Genomic DNA, 13409 nt, shown 5'->3' with positions numbered 1-13409 from the left:
TACCTTGTTTAGGTATTATTATCATAAATGTACTACAATAAAACTTGCTTCGTTTTATTTTAACCGTATGTAACAATATATAACTTTTTATTTTTTTAATGTATGAGATTTTAGAAAGTGTGCCATTATAGTATTAATTCTATTGTATATTTGTTTCTAAATGTGCAAAAAAGCACAATTAATTTGAATATAGCGGTCACACTTAAAATAATATAACTTAAGTTTAAAAACTCTTTAAAGTAATTAATACTATTTTATAAAACTATTATATCTATTATATACTAATATACCTATTATATCATAATGATATACAATTTCTTTATTTACTTACATATTTTTAACATTAAATTATAGGGGAGGCAATGAGGAGGCAAAATCAAATATTGGGGGAGCACTAGCAGGCCTCCGTATAGTTCTGCTTCTGGTTATTAATAAGTTGTGAAATGTTCATGAGTACTGATTTTCCAGCTTCTATTTTTGACTCAAATAATAATAAAATAAGATATTATTGATTATTTTTAATAACCTTGAAAATTAGATTATGAGTTATAGTCATTATAACATTTATTATAGAATAAAGATAAATATTTAAAATATTACCATTTATTATTTATATATATATATAAATAAAGTTTTATAAAATATTATAAGTATTATTGTTGTCAAACAATTTATTAAAATGTATCTATATAGACTTGGAACTAAGAATATCGGAGTAATTAATGCGGATATATAATTTGGAATATTTATTTTATTTTAAACCAATAACTATTTTTAAGTGGTAAAACTTGAATCATCGCTGGATTCACAGCAGAAAGATTCTGAATCTGAATGTAAGCTAGGCAATGTTGATGTACATGATTGAATAGATGACGAAGACGAGTAATTGTTTTGCGCTGTTGGAATATGTATATTTGTAAAAAGGTAGATGGGTTTAATCAGCTGTGGACGGAGAGGTGGTTCACGAATTAAATACTTCTCTTCCAATTCATTCATTAATGCACATATTTTCATCTTCGCTTCAATTCTTCCAGTGCTTGAAAACTGTTTAGCTTTTAATGATACATTTTCAAAAAACAAATCCATATCATCTATTTGGTTTACTTCCTCTGTTGAAAATTGTTTATTTTTAATTTGTGTTTTTTGATTTAGTGTCCTTGGTTTATTCGAATTTTCAAATAAATTTTTATCATTCTGGTTGAATTTAGAGATATGACAATTTTTAATTATTGATTCAATTGGCCAGTCATCTTCAGTTTTATTGAGCAACTCAACGATTCCTTTTTCTTTGTGAAAAGTGCACGGGTTATGCATTTCAGTTATTGTCAAATTGGAATTCAAACTGTAAATTTAAATACTTTATAATATATAATTAAATATAAGAATATGGAAGTATTATTTAAATATAAAGTAAATATTATATTTTTCTTTTATTTTTATACAACTAAATAAAGTAAAAAAATAATTTTTTCAAAAAACTAATTCAAAACAATTTTTATTTTCAACATTAATATTTTCTTAATTACCAATAAGTTGATCTTGTTTAAATATAATATAATATACATATTACATAAATTGATAATTATGTAGGTAATTTTCTAATCAAGAGTTAAGAGTACCTTATATTATGTATAAGCAGTATTTGTCAATTGACTGGTAAAAAAATAGTAGAGGTAGCTACTTTTAAAAAGTAGCGTCCCTAGCATTTTAATATAACTCACATAAACATGGGACTTTGGGAAGAGGGGTTAACCTAAGAAAAAAGGGTATGCTAGTATATCCATAAAATTAGTTGAGGTACTGAGTCAAGCACCGTGTACAGTGCCGGATTAAGTGTTTCACGGGTCTTAAGCAAATAAATAGACTGGCCTAATTGGTCATAAGGGAAAAAAAAGGGGCTACAAATAACTACAAATTAAAAAAATTCTCAGTCACATTTAAATCAACTATCATCTTATACATATCAAGTGAAATATTTTTATTCTTATTTTTGTTCGTAGTAATTAACAATAAAGACTGACGAAAAACTTAAAAACTGTTTAAACCTATTTGTAAAATCGTCTGAGAAATCTTTTGAATACCATTTTAACAAATTGTTCATTCCTTCTTGTATTTTTTCGATTTCCATGTCCATTGAAATTTTTGATAATAACCTAAAATTATTTCTCACTTAAGTATAAGTGTTAATTATATATATTTATATATAAATAAATGTGTGTATAAACTGTATGATTTTTGCGAATTCAATGAAAATCCGGATGTAGTATGACCATTTACGTCGGCCGAATTTTGTCCCCAATAAACGGTCTAATAATTTGGTAAAATATTGAGCTGATTCCGGGTCTAGTTTGAACATCGACTTAGCTTGTAAATCCACAGATTTTAAATTTTTCAAATAAAAAAAAAAATTACGGGCCGAATATTTTTGCTTGTAGGTTAATCCGGCACTGACCATGTATAAGATACTTTTTTAGTATCATTAGGCATGGATTATATTAATGTCTCTACGTTGCTACACCTACACTCTAATAGCAAAAACAGTATAAGCATGGCTATAATGAAAATATGTATTAGACGCGACATACTAAAAAAAACATTGTGGGAACTTAAGTCTTCCTCTGGACAATTACAAGTATGCTTCCAATTCTTAAAATAGTAATTAATTTAACTAATGATTCATTAATTATTATTCGACTTAAATTGGTCACGATATAGAATACTTAATATAATATATCACAACAAAAACACTTTATCGAACTTGACGTAAAGAATGGCTACGTTTAATCAATCAAGTTAATAGTTATAATTAGATATTTATATATATTTATCATGAAATCGAACAAACAAATATTGGCTACAGTATTAGATAAATTTAATACTTAAAAGTAGGTTCCTATTACGTTGCAATTACTATAATTAATAATTGATTTATATCAATAATGTACTTTATTATTAAAGTACATTAGGTAAACGCGTGCTATCTATCAAGTAGACATGGTTGTATAAAGAATATTTTTAAAAAGTATTTCCAGAACATGTAAATAAAATATCATCAAAAAAAGTATTTAATAATACTTAAATTTAAATGTTGATTATTAAATGTATTTCAGTAAATCCTCAAAAGTAATTAAAATAATTTTCTAATACTTAAAATATACTTAATTTTTTTATTCTTAAGATAACGTTATTTTTGTATATGTTATCTCTGTTTCACATACATATAATATGATAATTTTCGTTCAACAGAAATCATTTTATGATGTTAGCTTTAATATTAGAGTAAATATACCTATTATCAAATTTAAAGTTAAGAATATTATCTAGGAAGTTTTCAATTATGCTTTTATTGATACCTTTTATCATTTTAAAGTAAGTTATAGCTATGTAAAATATTACATTATTACTATATTTATAACTTTAAAATGTTCATAACTTACTTTAAAATGACAATATCAATAAAAGCATATGAAATTTTCTAAATAATATTCTTATCTTTAAATTTGATTGTAAGCATATTTACTCTTATATTAAAGCTAACATCACAACATTTGTTCTGTCAAACACAAATTTGCTATGATGAACGTTAGTAAAACAGAAACAACTCATACGAGTATAAAGTTCTCTTAATATTAATTTTATTTACATGTCAATACTCAATTATTTTTAGTGAATGCTTTACTACTTTTCAAGTAGACAATCTTGTAAGCAAGCTAGGTTTTAAGAACAATTTAGTCGAGGATAAACACATTTTTATGTTACAACGAAATTACATACGGGCACGCGGCAACAGTCGTCAGTAGTTGTCTCCCACCTATTATATATCAAGGTCTCGCACTGGGGAAAAATTGAGTGTGGCCACAAGTGGTTGATTCATGCAACATCTCGAGAAGTGGCCGTCATAATTCCAGATTTAAATACGATAGTTCATTAAAAAATGTACATGTTTAATTATAATAATTTAATTTTTAATAGCACAATTTAGATTACTTTTACAAAAGGATCATCTATTTTTCTGGTGCTTGATTGTTCACTAGGTATTCATTTATTGGGTAAATAATTATTTATCTAAATAAATAATAAAAAAAACTTAAGTGGTTTAAATTAAAAACTCCCGGTTTAAGATAATATACACTATTGTACCACCTACCACATCTAAATATTTTTTTTTACTTAGAACCACGATCGTGGTGATGTATTTACCTGCCTTATGATCAGGGTTTTTAAACCGATTAAAACTAGTTTCTTCAATAAAATATTTTTTAGGTAATGTACATAAACGAAAACGAAACGACAACATTTACAATTGTACAGAATAAAAAAATATTGAAAAGGTCGTATCCGCGTGTGTATAATATATATTAATATACAATATGCAGCTACAACGTCCTATTTTTCATTACAGAATGAAAACATTATTTCAGATTTAAAAAGTAATATGAATAATGGTGATATTAAGTCATTAGTTAATTTATATTTGGTTTAATTTTTTTTTTGTATTCTTTCGATTAGTTATTAAATTTATTAATGGTTTTTAGTTGTTGATTTTCTAATCGGATACCTTTTAAATTTAATTTAGTTATTTATTATATTATTTATTCTTGTATTTTATATTTAAATTATGATTTTTGATCTTTCGCATATTTGTTTTAACATATAAAGATCGATGATCAGATTTTTTTTACTATAGTAGGTATAAATAATATTACTAATAATATAGTAATATCATTTAGGGCTGGCCAGACTTCGACTCACTTCATAGACCTACGGGTGACTCATATATAATTCCTGTTTTGTGCAATCAATATTATCTTATTTAAAACGTTTGTGTTTTTGAATTGATTTAGTATTAGTATAATGTGACATATAGTATAATGTTTTTATTTATCTAGTTTTATATTTTATATCTAATCTATGAAAATGGTCGATCAATTATGCAAATGTTTTTTCAACCCACTTTTTTATCTTTTTTATTCTAGTTCTTAGGTAGTTTTCATTCATCAATGTAGCTCACGAGCTTATTCATATTTTTCACCACTTCTGCAATACGAAAAAATAAAATACCAAAAACAAAAATTATGACGAAAATGAAAATTCCTCACTTTTATATGGTTAATACAAAAAGAGTAATAATTATACATCGATATTAAATCAGTTTTTAAAAAGAAAATTTCATTGATTTGGAATGGAATATAAAAATATTTAAGTTACAACTCTTACAAGAGGAATACTAGCCAAATTTTTTGACTAAAAAAATAATTCAAGAACGAAACCCAAAAACCAAAAAAGAATCATCCCAATTTGAAACCATGCTCATAAAAGGTATAGAAAATATAAAATATACATCAAAGTGTACAATAGTGTACTTATTATTTTCCGGGTTATACTATATATCAGGAGCGGCAAACTTTTTTTTGCCACGATCTTCTAAAAATATATTTCACCTTTGAGGATCGACTTCCATTTTATCAATAATGTTGTTAACTACCACCATGATTAATTTTCGTATGCGTAGCCTAAAAATAAAATTCTATCACGATCGATTTTAAAATCGTTCACAATCGACCGTTTGGCCGCCCTGCTATATATTATAATATATGATATATCAATAAAGTATTCTTACTTGTTGAAATTTGTAAGATAATTCCATAAACGAGTATATTATTTTATTAAATATGTAGATTATATTAAGATATTACAAGACATAAACACAATAATATATAACATTCATGCAGTGGCGAACGCAGGATTTTTTAAAGGGGGTGTCATAAATCATAAATACCTATATGCATGAATTGACCTTTTTTTTTTAGTCGTCGTTTCATAATTTGAACAGATACTTATTTTTGAGGGGGGTGTTATATCTCCCTGACCTCTCCTGCGTACGCCACTGCATTCATGTAACAAATAATTAGTTAAAATAATATAGGGAATCAATTTTTAAATAAAAATGTTTTTAATAGTAATATTAATAAATTATACTTACTTTAAGCCACATTCGTCCTGGTCTAAAAAACTAAGACGATACGTTAATATCCAAATTTTTTTCTTGTTGAAGGATGTTCCTGTTTCTAATTTTCTTGCAATTATTTTTGAATATAAATCTCTAATATTTTCCCACATTTTTTTGGTTTCATCAACTTGAAAATAAATAAATTATATACTTAATACAAAAAACATTTGTTTATTTATTTTAATATTTATATACAATATTACCGGATTTTTCAATCTCAAGTGATATATCTTTCCATATACTATTTCTCAAAGAAATATTTTTGTAATTGGCATCTAATACATTGTACAAAACCGGATTAGCCTTAACAAGAAGCACGAATTTTTCAATGAAAGGCGAAGAAAAACTCAACTTTGAAGTCATAATGCCGTTAACAAATGTCATAAACTCGCAGTGTACTTTTATACCAATCTATTGATGTATAATGTTGATGTATTATATACATCTAGAAACCGACTACTGTAAACGACTGTAATAAAATGAAAATGTATAAAAGAAGGTTTAAACTCCAAAATCGCTGAGGGCAGATAATTAACTATAATGGTACAATAATAGTGCCTAAAAACATCTGTATACGTTGATTGTTTATTTAATCACTTCCAGTCTACATATTTGTGTAGATAAGTAATTGAATATTATATTTCAAATATATACAGGGTGTCCCCGTCCCGCAAGGATTTAACTATTGCAATATCTCCTGAAATAAAGGAGATAACATAATAATGGTTTTTTAAGAAGATTAAAAAAAACAAGAACTACGAATATTTAATGTTTTAATTTATTTTATGTTTTGGTAAAAAAATTAAAAAATACATTTTTTATTTAATTATTTTCAAAAAAAATTTAAGATAGCCATTTTGTAGAATTCATTTTTCTGAAAATATTAACGTTTCAACATTTTAATTTCATTAATCTCCTGATTTTTAATATTTTTTCTAGTTTCGAAAAAACTACGAATCATTTAATACCAATTATAGTGGTATCTTTGTATCAAACATTTGGGCAGCGTGGTCAAACAGCCGGCGATCGCTTTCTATGTTATTCTCTAAACTAGAAAAAATATTAAAAATCAGGAGATAAATGAAATTAAAATGTTGAAACATCAATATTTTCAAAAAAATAAACTCTACAAACTGGCTATCTTAAATTTTTTTTGAAAATAATTAAATAAAACATGTATTTTTTAACTGTTTTACCAAAACATAAAATAAATTAAAACATTAAATATTTGTAGTTCTTGTCCCTGCAAATCTTATTAAAAAGCTAGAATTATGCTATCATCATTATTTAAGGAGATATAGCAATGGGTAAATCCATATGGGTCATCCTGTACATATACGTACATATAGCTATATAAAACAAACAATCAAAGTCCATCCATTTATAGGTAGATATTTGATATATGTGTATGTGGAGGGTGTTACCAAATTGTTTTATACCACCTTTACAAAAAAGGTTCGCTACGGTCACCAATGAATTAAATGCCTACATCATACATGGCCACGGATTAATATATTAATATATTAATAATTAATTAGCTACATTTAAAATTGTATTACTAATGCTATAAACAGTCATAAACTCATAAATATTATTTTAGATGTTTTACTTATGGTACAATTATATATACTGGTCTATTTTTTGTAATCATAATTTTAAGTTTTAATAATTATCTTGCTTGAGGTTTAAATCGTAACAATAAACATTTTTTCACAAATAGTATAAGTACCAACTTTACTATTAGTAAATTACTCATTCAAGGGTAATTTATTTCAATCAAGTTTATTCGTACAAATATGTACATTGATTAAACATTAGTACAACACAAAGTTGATACATTAAAGAAAATATTAAAAATTAAATTAAATAATTAATATTCAATATTTTACATTTTTATTAATGGAATATATTATATTAATATTGAGAACCATGCAGACATTGAAATTTATAATACCTACTTATGTTTAAAAAAATTATATTGTTAAACATTTAATTTTACCATAAAGTTAAAAGTGACATGAATATACATTTATAATGTATAAATTATAAATTTATAACTTTTTATTTAATATTCATTTTTGGATAAATAATTACACATTTAGCGGATGTCTAATTTAGAGTAATATATATATATATATATATTATATTGATAATTTCCTATTGAAATTTAGATTCTTACCTATATGGGCATATAATGATAGCCATACCTATGTATAATTATAAAATACGGATTGACTACAACTAAATCTTTTTACTTAAATTAAAATCGGAATTACAGTAGGATTTTTTGAAAGTATAAGTAATTCATCGATTAAATACATTAGACATATATCGTGTAAAATAAATCAGTTTGCCAAACAGTGACTAATAGGTAAGTAGTAGGTACTATCATAATAAAATATCAGGTAGATGCATTAAAATATATAGGTAGTGTAAAATATAGTTTACAAACTAAGTGACAGTACATGAACAAAAAAAAGCATTCCAAAGATTTTTATTTGTGTCGTGCCTATTATTGTTGGCCACAGCGATGTATTGGGGTGTGTGATCCTAAATAATTTAGTCGACCCGACCCTAATATAATGGTCATTGAACATATAATAATTGTGTAAACACATTTCAGAATTTTAGGATACAATTTACAATAGTTAGGCCGGGCTATAGTGAATTAATGTGTATATCCTTAGAAGCTAATATGTCTTATTGATGTACAAATGTGCAGACCGAAAACGATTAAAAAACAATTTAGGTACCCCCGTTAGTGATCGTAGCAATAGTATTTCGACAGGTATATTATACCTGGCAATGTCACCATCATTTCTACAAATTTAATTCGAGGGATCAGACGTTATTGGTTTGAAGCACCTACGTTCATCTATAATATCACTTAAATAAAATCTTTACATACTCTCCATACTCTCTAACAAAAATATTCGTCTGCTAAAAGTAAAACCATTCTTTTTTTAATTTATTCATCCATAACTAAAATTATATACAAACACTCGATAATACGTCAAAATTATGCAACACAGAGAATTAGATTCGCATGAAGACCAACATGCATTTTACGGTATGTAATTACTCATTTTTGTATTTTAATTTGTATAAATAATATAACTGTTTTAATTTTACTTTTTTATGTGTGCATTTTATATATTACAAAATACAAAAACTTAAAACTATAATTGTGTTAATTTTGAACGAAATTCGGTTTTATTTTCAGTTGTGTTTACGAAACCTTCCACCTCAGACGATGGGTACAACTCGGACAGTTCGTCCAAATTCTCGGGAAGCAATAATTCTCCTAGTGCTTGTATGTATATATATTTATGGAAAAAAATGTATCAAAAAATAAATAAAATATAACTGATAGCTTTATAGTAAAAATAATCACTCGTGGCCGAGGTGCAGGTTAACAAGGTATCATCATAGGTTAAGTCCTCCCTCCCCACTTTGATTTTGGCCCTAAGTCATAATTACTAGTCCTACCAATAGTAATTAATTTTTAAATTTAAATAAAATGCTACAGCTAGTTAGCGTTTTTCATTTCAACAAGTTCCGCCTGTAAGAACATTTTCAGCAATATTTTGCATAAATACTTATTATTTTTTTTGACTGCTCTATAATTTTAAAATATTTGGAAACATTTTTCATAATGATATAAAAATATTATTTTTATTGCACCAGCATACAGAAAATATTATTTGGTTAATACAGAAATATTTATAATATTTTATGAACATGATGAAAACATAAATTTTATATTCGTGTACATGTACATGTTTTTAAAATATTCTTAAAACCTTTTATTTTTTTTATTAGTTTCTATTGCACTGAAAAAATTGAATAGAAATATTTTAAACATTTTTAGCTGCCTTGGAATAGTTTTCAAAATGTAAATAATAATTTGTGGAAACTTATAAATTTTTGATTTGGTCTATACGCTAAATCTAAATATAGATACATTTTTTTACAAATATGTATTTCTTCTACAAGATATAATGAACCCTAAAAAATAAAGTTTATATTAAACCACCTTTGATGAAAATAGTACAGACTAAAAAAAGTCAAGGTTAAGTTTTTAAATAGATACAGTTTATTTTATAATTATAAAATAAAAAGGAAAAATTAATAATAATATATTATTTAAATTTAAAATAAAATTATTAAATGCATCGCTACTCAATATGAAAATGTATCTTTTTGCTACTTAATAAATTATAAATTATATATAAATTGATATAAAATAAAACAAAATAAATTTAAATATCTAAAATCTAATTGATATAACAAAAAAAAAATAATTAAAATAAAATAAATTAATCCATATTAATGTACTTAAATTTGAAATACTGTTTATGTCAGATAAATATAAAACAAAATAAAATTAATGTATAAATCTCATTGATATAAAAAAATTATTTATTTCTACAATAAGTATGTAATTGTTTGGTTGTCTTTGGTAAACATAAATATAATACAAATACAATTTAACATCTTATAATAATAATTAAAATAAATGTATCTATTATTAAATTATTTTTACAGCAAACGAGTTATTAGGATTATGCTAGGCAAGCATAAAAATATAATAAAACAATTTTAATAATATATCTATTTTATATAACAAAATAATTATAATAAAATAAAAAATTAAACATTTTTATTTTCACTGTTAATCTGCAGTAGATGTATCACCTCGAATGTGGGGATATTTTTTGTTACCTCCCTAAATTTAGATCCTGCTAAAAACTGTTTAATTGATACCATAATCTCAATATCTGAAGCTTTTTCAAATTTAGGAATTTTTCTTGTTGGTTCTGAAAACAATATCACATTAAACTCTATAGATTATATTGAATTAATGTTATATGTGATTATGAAGCTGTTATTTAAAAATGTACAACAACTAATAAGTAAATATGTGAACTATGTGATTCTAATTCATACTTCTGACAAAAAAATACCAAAAATAATCATAATCGTTGTAGATTTTGATTTAAATTTTGTGAACATCCATTAATATGTTTCTAAAGTAGTCTAAATAACTAAAAGCGAGAAAAAAAATGTGAATATTTAAATGAATTTAGGTACTAAAAATTTAATATTTAGAATATTTTAAGGAGGTACCTATCTATTATAAGTTGTTTACATATAATAGGGGCAGCAAATTGTTAGTGCCTTTAGTCACTTTTTTTTATTATTTGTTTTATACAGTCTAGTTGCTCCTATGGCCATTATAATACTCCACTCAATCATTTCGTTATTCCTATATAATTTACTATAAACCTATAAAACAATAAAAGATTAGTATTTATTTTAAGTTTATGGATTGTTTAATATACATACAATTGATGCGATTCTTCTTTTTGCAGACATTTTATGTCCCCCATGGTTACAAAGCACTGCCAACAATGTTGTTCAAAGTTTTCGTAAGAATCGAAAGCCACCAATCTTCACCAAACAACAAATAATACAGTTGGAAAAGTCGTATTTGGACAATCAATACTTGACTATGCGAGCGCAAATCAATTTAGCTAGAAAATTGAGGATTAATGAAGATAATATAAAACTATGGTTCCGAAAAAGGCGATTAATAGGTAACTTGGGAAAATGGTAATAAGAAAACGGGTCTTATTTAGATAATAGGTATGGGGACCGAGGAGACCTTAAATTAATTTAATTATTATATAATAATGTTTGTCTAATGGCGTAACCAGGAATAGGTGTTTTAGATATTTTATGTTACAGATGGTACAGCAAAATATATTAAACACGTAATACATCCAGTTAACTATATTTATGGAAACAAGGATAAGGATATAACATTTTTTGTTTTAGATAGGACATATAGGTATCAAAAAAATATGTTATCTGGTTCTATTTCATATTTGATATTATCTCTATGGATATTATTGTTGTAAAGATTGATTATTACATCGGTGATTGTGTTAACTCCTCCCCCCCAATGCAATTATACTAATAACTGTTTATGCAAATATGAATATTATTCTTGATTATTAACAGTATATACTTATGTGAACAAAGTGATTTTATTTTTGCATAGACTTTTTAGAAGTGGACAATTATGATAGTTGGCCGAGTACTCCGACTACTAGTGACGCTTGACAACGCCTGTGTATGCTTCAACAAAAATCTAGCCGTCTGCAAGGACTAAGAGTACAATGTTGAGGTTGCAGCTCACCAAATAATCTAAATCTAAACAACATAATATTATTTTTAGGTTTGTAAATTTGAAATTATATCAAGTATGTACTCGTATATTTATGTATATATTTAACTTTCTGAAAATTAAATAAAAATGTTTTAACTACTTTGGTATTTAAATTTTTTTTGTTTTGATTTTTATGATATAATTTACGATTTTTTGTGATAATTTTTTCGAATCAAAATCTCCGGCCTAAAAATCTGTAAATCGGATTTCACTTATAGGTATATCTTTATAGCCGTATGTGATTACTCATAAATCATCACTAAATATCCATAACAATAATTAATTTTGTATCTTTACATAATATAATAAGCGTTACATTCGTATTATTGTACTATATTAATTTATTAAAATTGTATTACAAAATTCTATTCTTATGACATTACATAAAATATGTACTTAGTACTTATAATAATATTAGTAATAATATCCTAATTTTTAAAAAAATGCCAAGGAAAAAATAATATTGTAAATTTACTTTTTATTTTATTAAGAATAAAAACAAAGAATTACCACATCTACTTGAGAAACTATATAAGCATTAGAAATTAAAGATTATTTTTACTATTTTTTTTTAAATGATAGTCAATAGAACAATTTTCGCGAGCAGTTAAACGTAGAATTTTAGTAAATTTTGTCAAAAAGATGAAAATTAACAAATTTTTTGTAGTTAAGAATTCATAAAATTTTTAATATTTATACATAACATTTAAAAATGTATACACAATACGAGCCATTGGGGGAAGATTAATTGCTCCCACCAAAAAAATCAACGATAATTTTCTAAAATGTGGTTTGTATTTAAAATAGTTTATAGCACAATTATAGAACATAGAAACATGTTAATTATAATAGACCTTCACGGCCCAATCCAAAATTTAAAACACAAATGCGCCTTTGGTAATACAAGGTTTTTGTGATTTTTGACTATTTCTCTTCAACATTTTTTGTTATTTTTTTGTAATTAAAAAATGAACAATCATTTTCTATACTTGTAAATTTCATCAAATATTTATATTATTTTCTATAAAAAGTATAATTTCAAGATATATTTTGACTCTTTTTAACAATTTATAGACATTAGAAATTTAAGTGATTTTTTTTTTATAAATGTTGATAAAAAAATATTCACTAGGTATAAAAATTCTTGAAAATTGAACGCAAAAT

The 13409-nt window shown here is 24.8% G+C and overlaps 1 protein-coding gene and 1 long non-coding RNA gene across 3 annotated transcripts; both read right to left on the bottom strand.

Annotated features, from left to right (window-relative positions):
* Positions 1-774: 774 nt before the first annotated feature.
* On the bottom strand, positions 775-6373 carry LOC113560470. The gene is made up of 3 exons (XM_026966358.1): positions 6214-6373; positions 5984-6137; positions 775-1342 (listed from the first exon to the last, which is right to left on the bottom strand). Exons 1-3 carry the CDS (start codon positions 6371-6373, stop codon positions 775-777), a joined length of 882 nt encoding a protein of 293 aa, XP_026822159.1.
* A 4321-nt stretch (positions 6374-10694) lies between these two features.
* Positions 10695-12072, bottom strand: LOC113549816. Of its 2 annotated transcripts, XR_003404967.1 has the most exons (4): positions 12045-12072; positions 11360-11547; positions 11141-11299; positions 10697-10830 (listed from the first exon to the last, which is right to left on the bottom strand). It is a non-coding gene; the product is annotated as an uncharacterized LOC113549816 (long non-coding RNA). The 2 variants fall into 2 exon arrangements; XR_003404968.1 differs by lacking the exon at positions 11141-11299 and having other exon boundaries at positions 10695-10830.
* Positions 12073-13409: the final 1337 nt, after the last annotated feature.

The sequence above is a fragment of the Rhopalosiphum maidis genome, chromosome 1 (genome assembly GCF_003676215.2).
Source record: "Rhopalosiphum maidis isolate BTI-1 chromosome 1, ASM367621v3, whole genome shotgun sequence".
In the NCBI taxonomy this organism is placed as follows: domain Eukaryota; kingdom Metazoa; phylum Arthropoda; class Insecta; order Hemiptera; family Aphididae; genus Rhopalosiphum; species Rhopalosiphum maidis.
This window is presented reverse-complemented; position numbering and strand designations above follow the sequence as displayed.

Bases quoted from the DNA above. Each gene is read 5' to 3' on its own strand.
- LOC113560470 (XM_026966358.1), bottom strand. From the start codon at position 6,373: ATGACTTCAAAGTTGAGTTTTTCTTCGCCTTTCATTGAAAAATTCGTG. The intron at 6,138-6,213 runs GTAATATTGTAT...TTTATTTTCAAG, and splicing joins ACTTGAGATTGAAAAATCCG to TTGATGAAACCAAAAAAATG. The intron at 1,343-5,983 runs GTAAGTATAATT...TTAAATTTACAG, and splicing joins CAGGACGAATGTGGCTTAAA to TTTGAATTCCAATTTGACAA.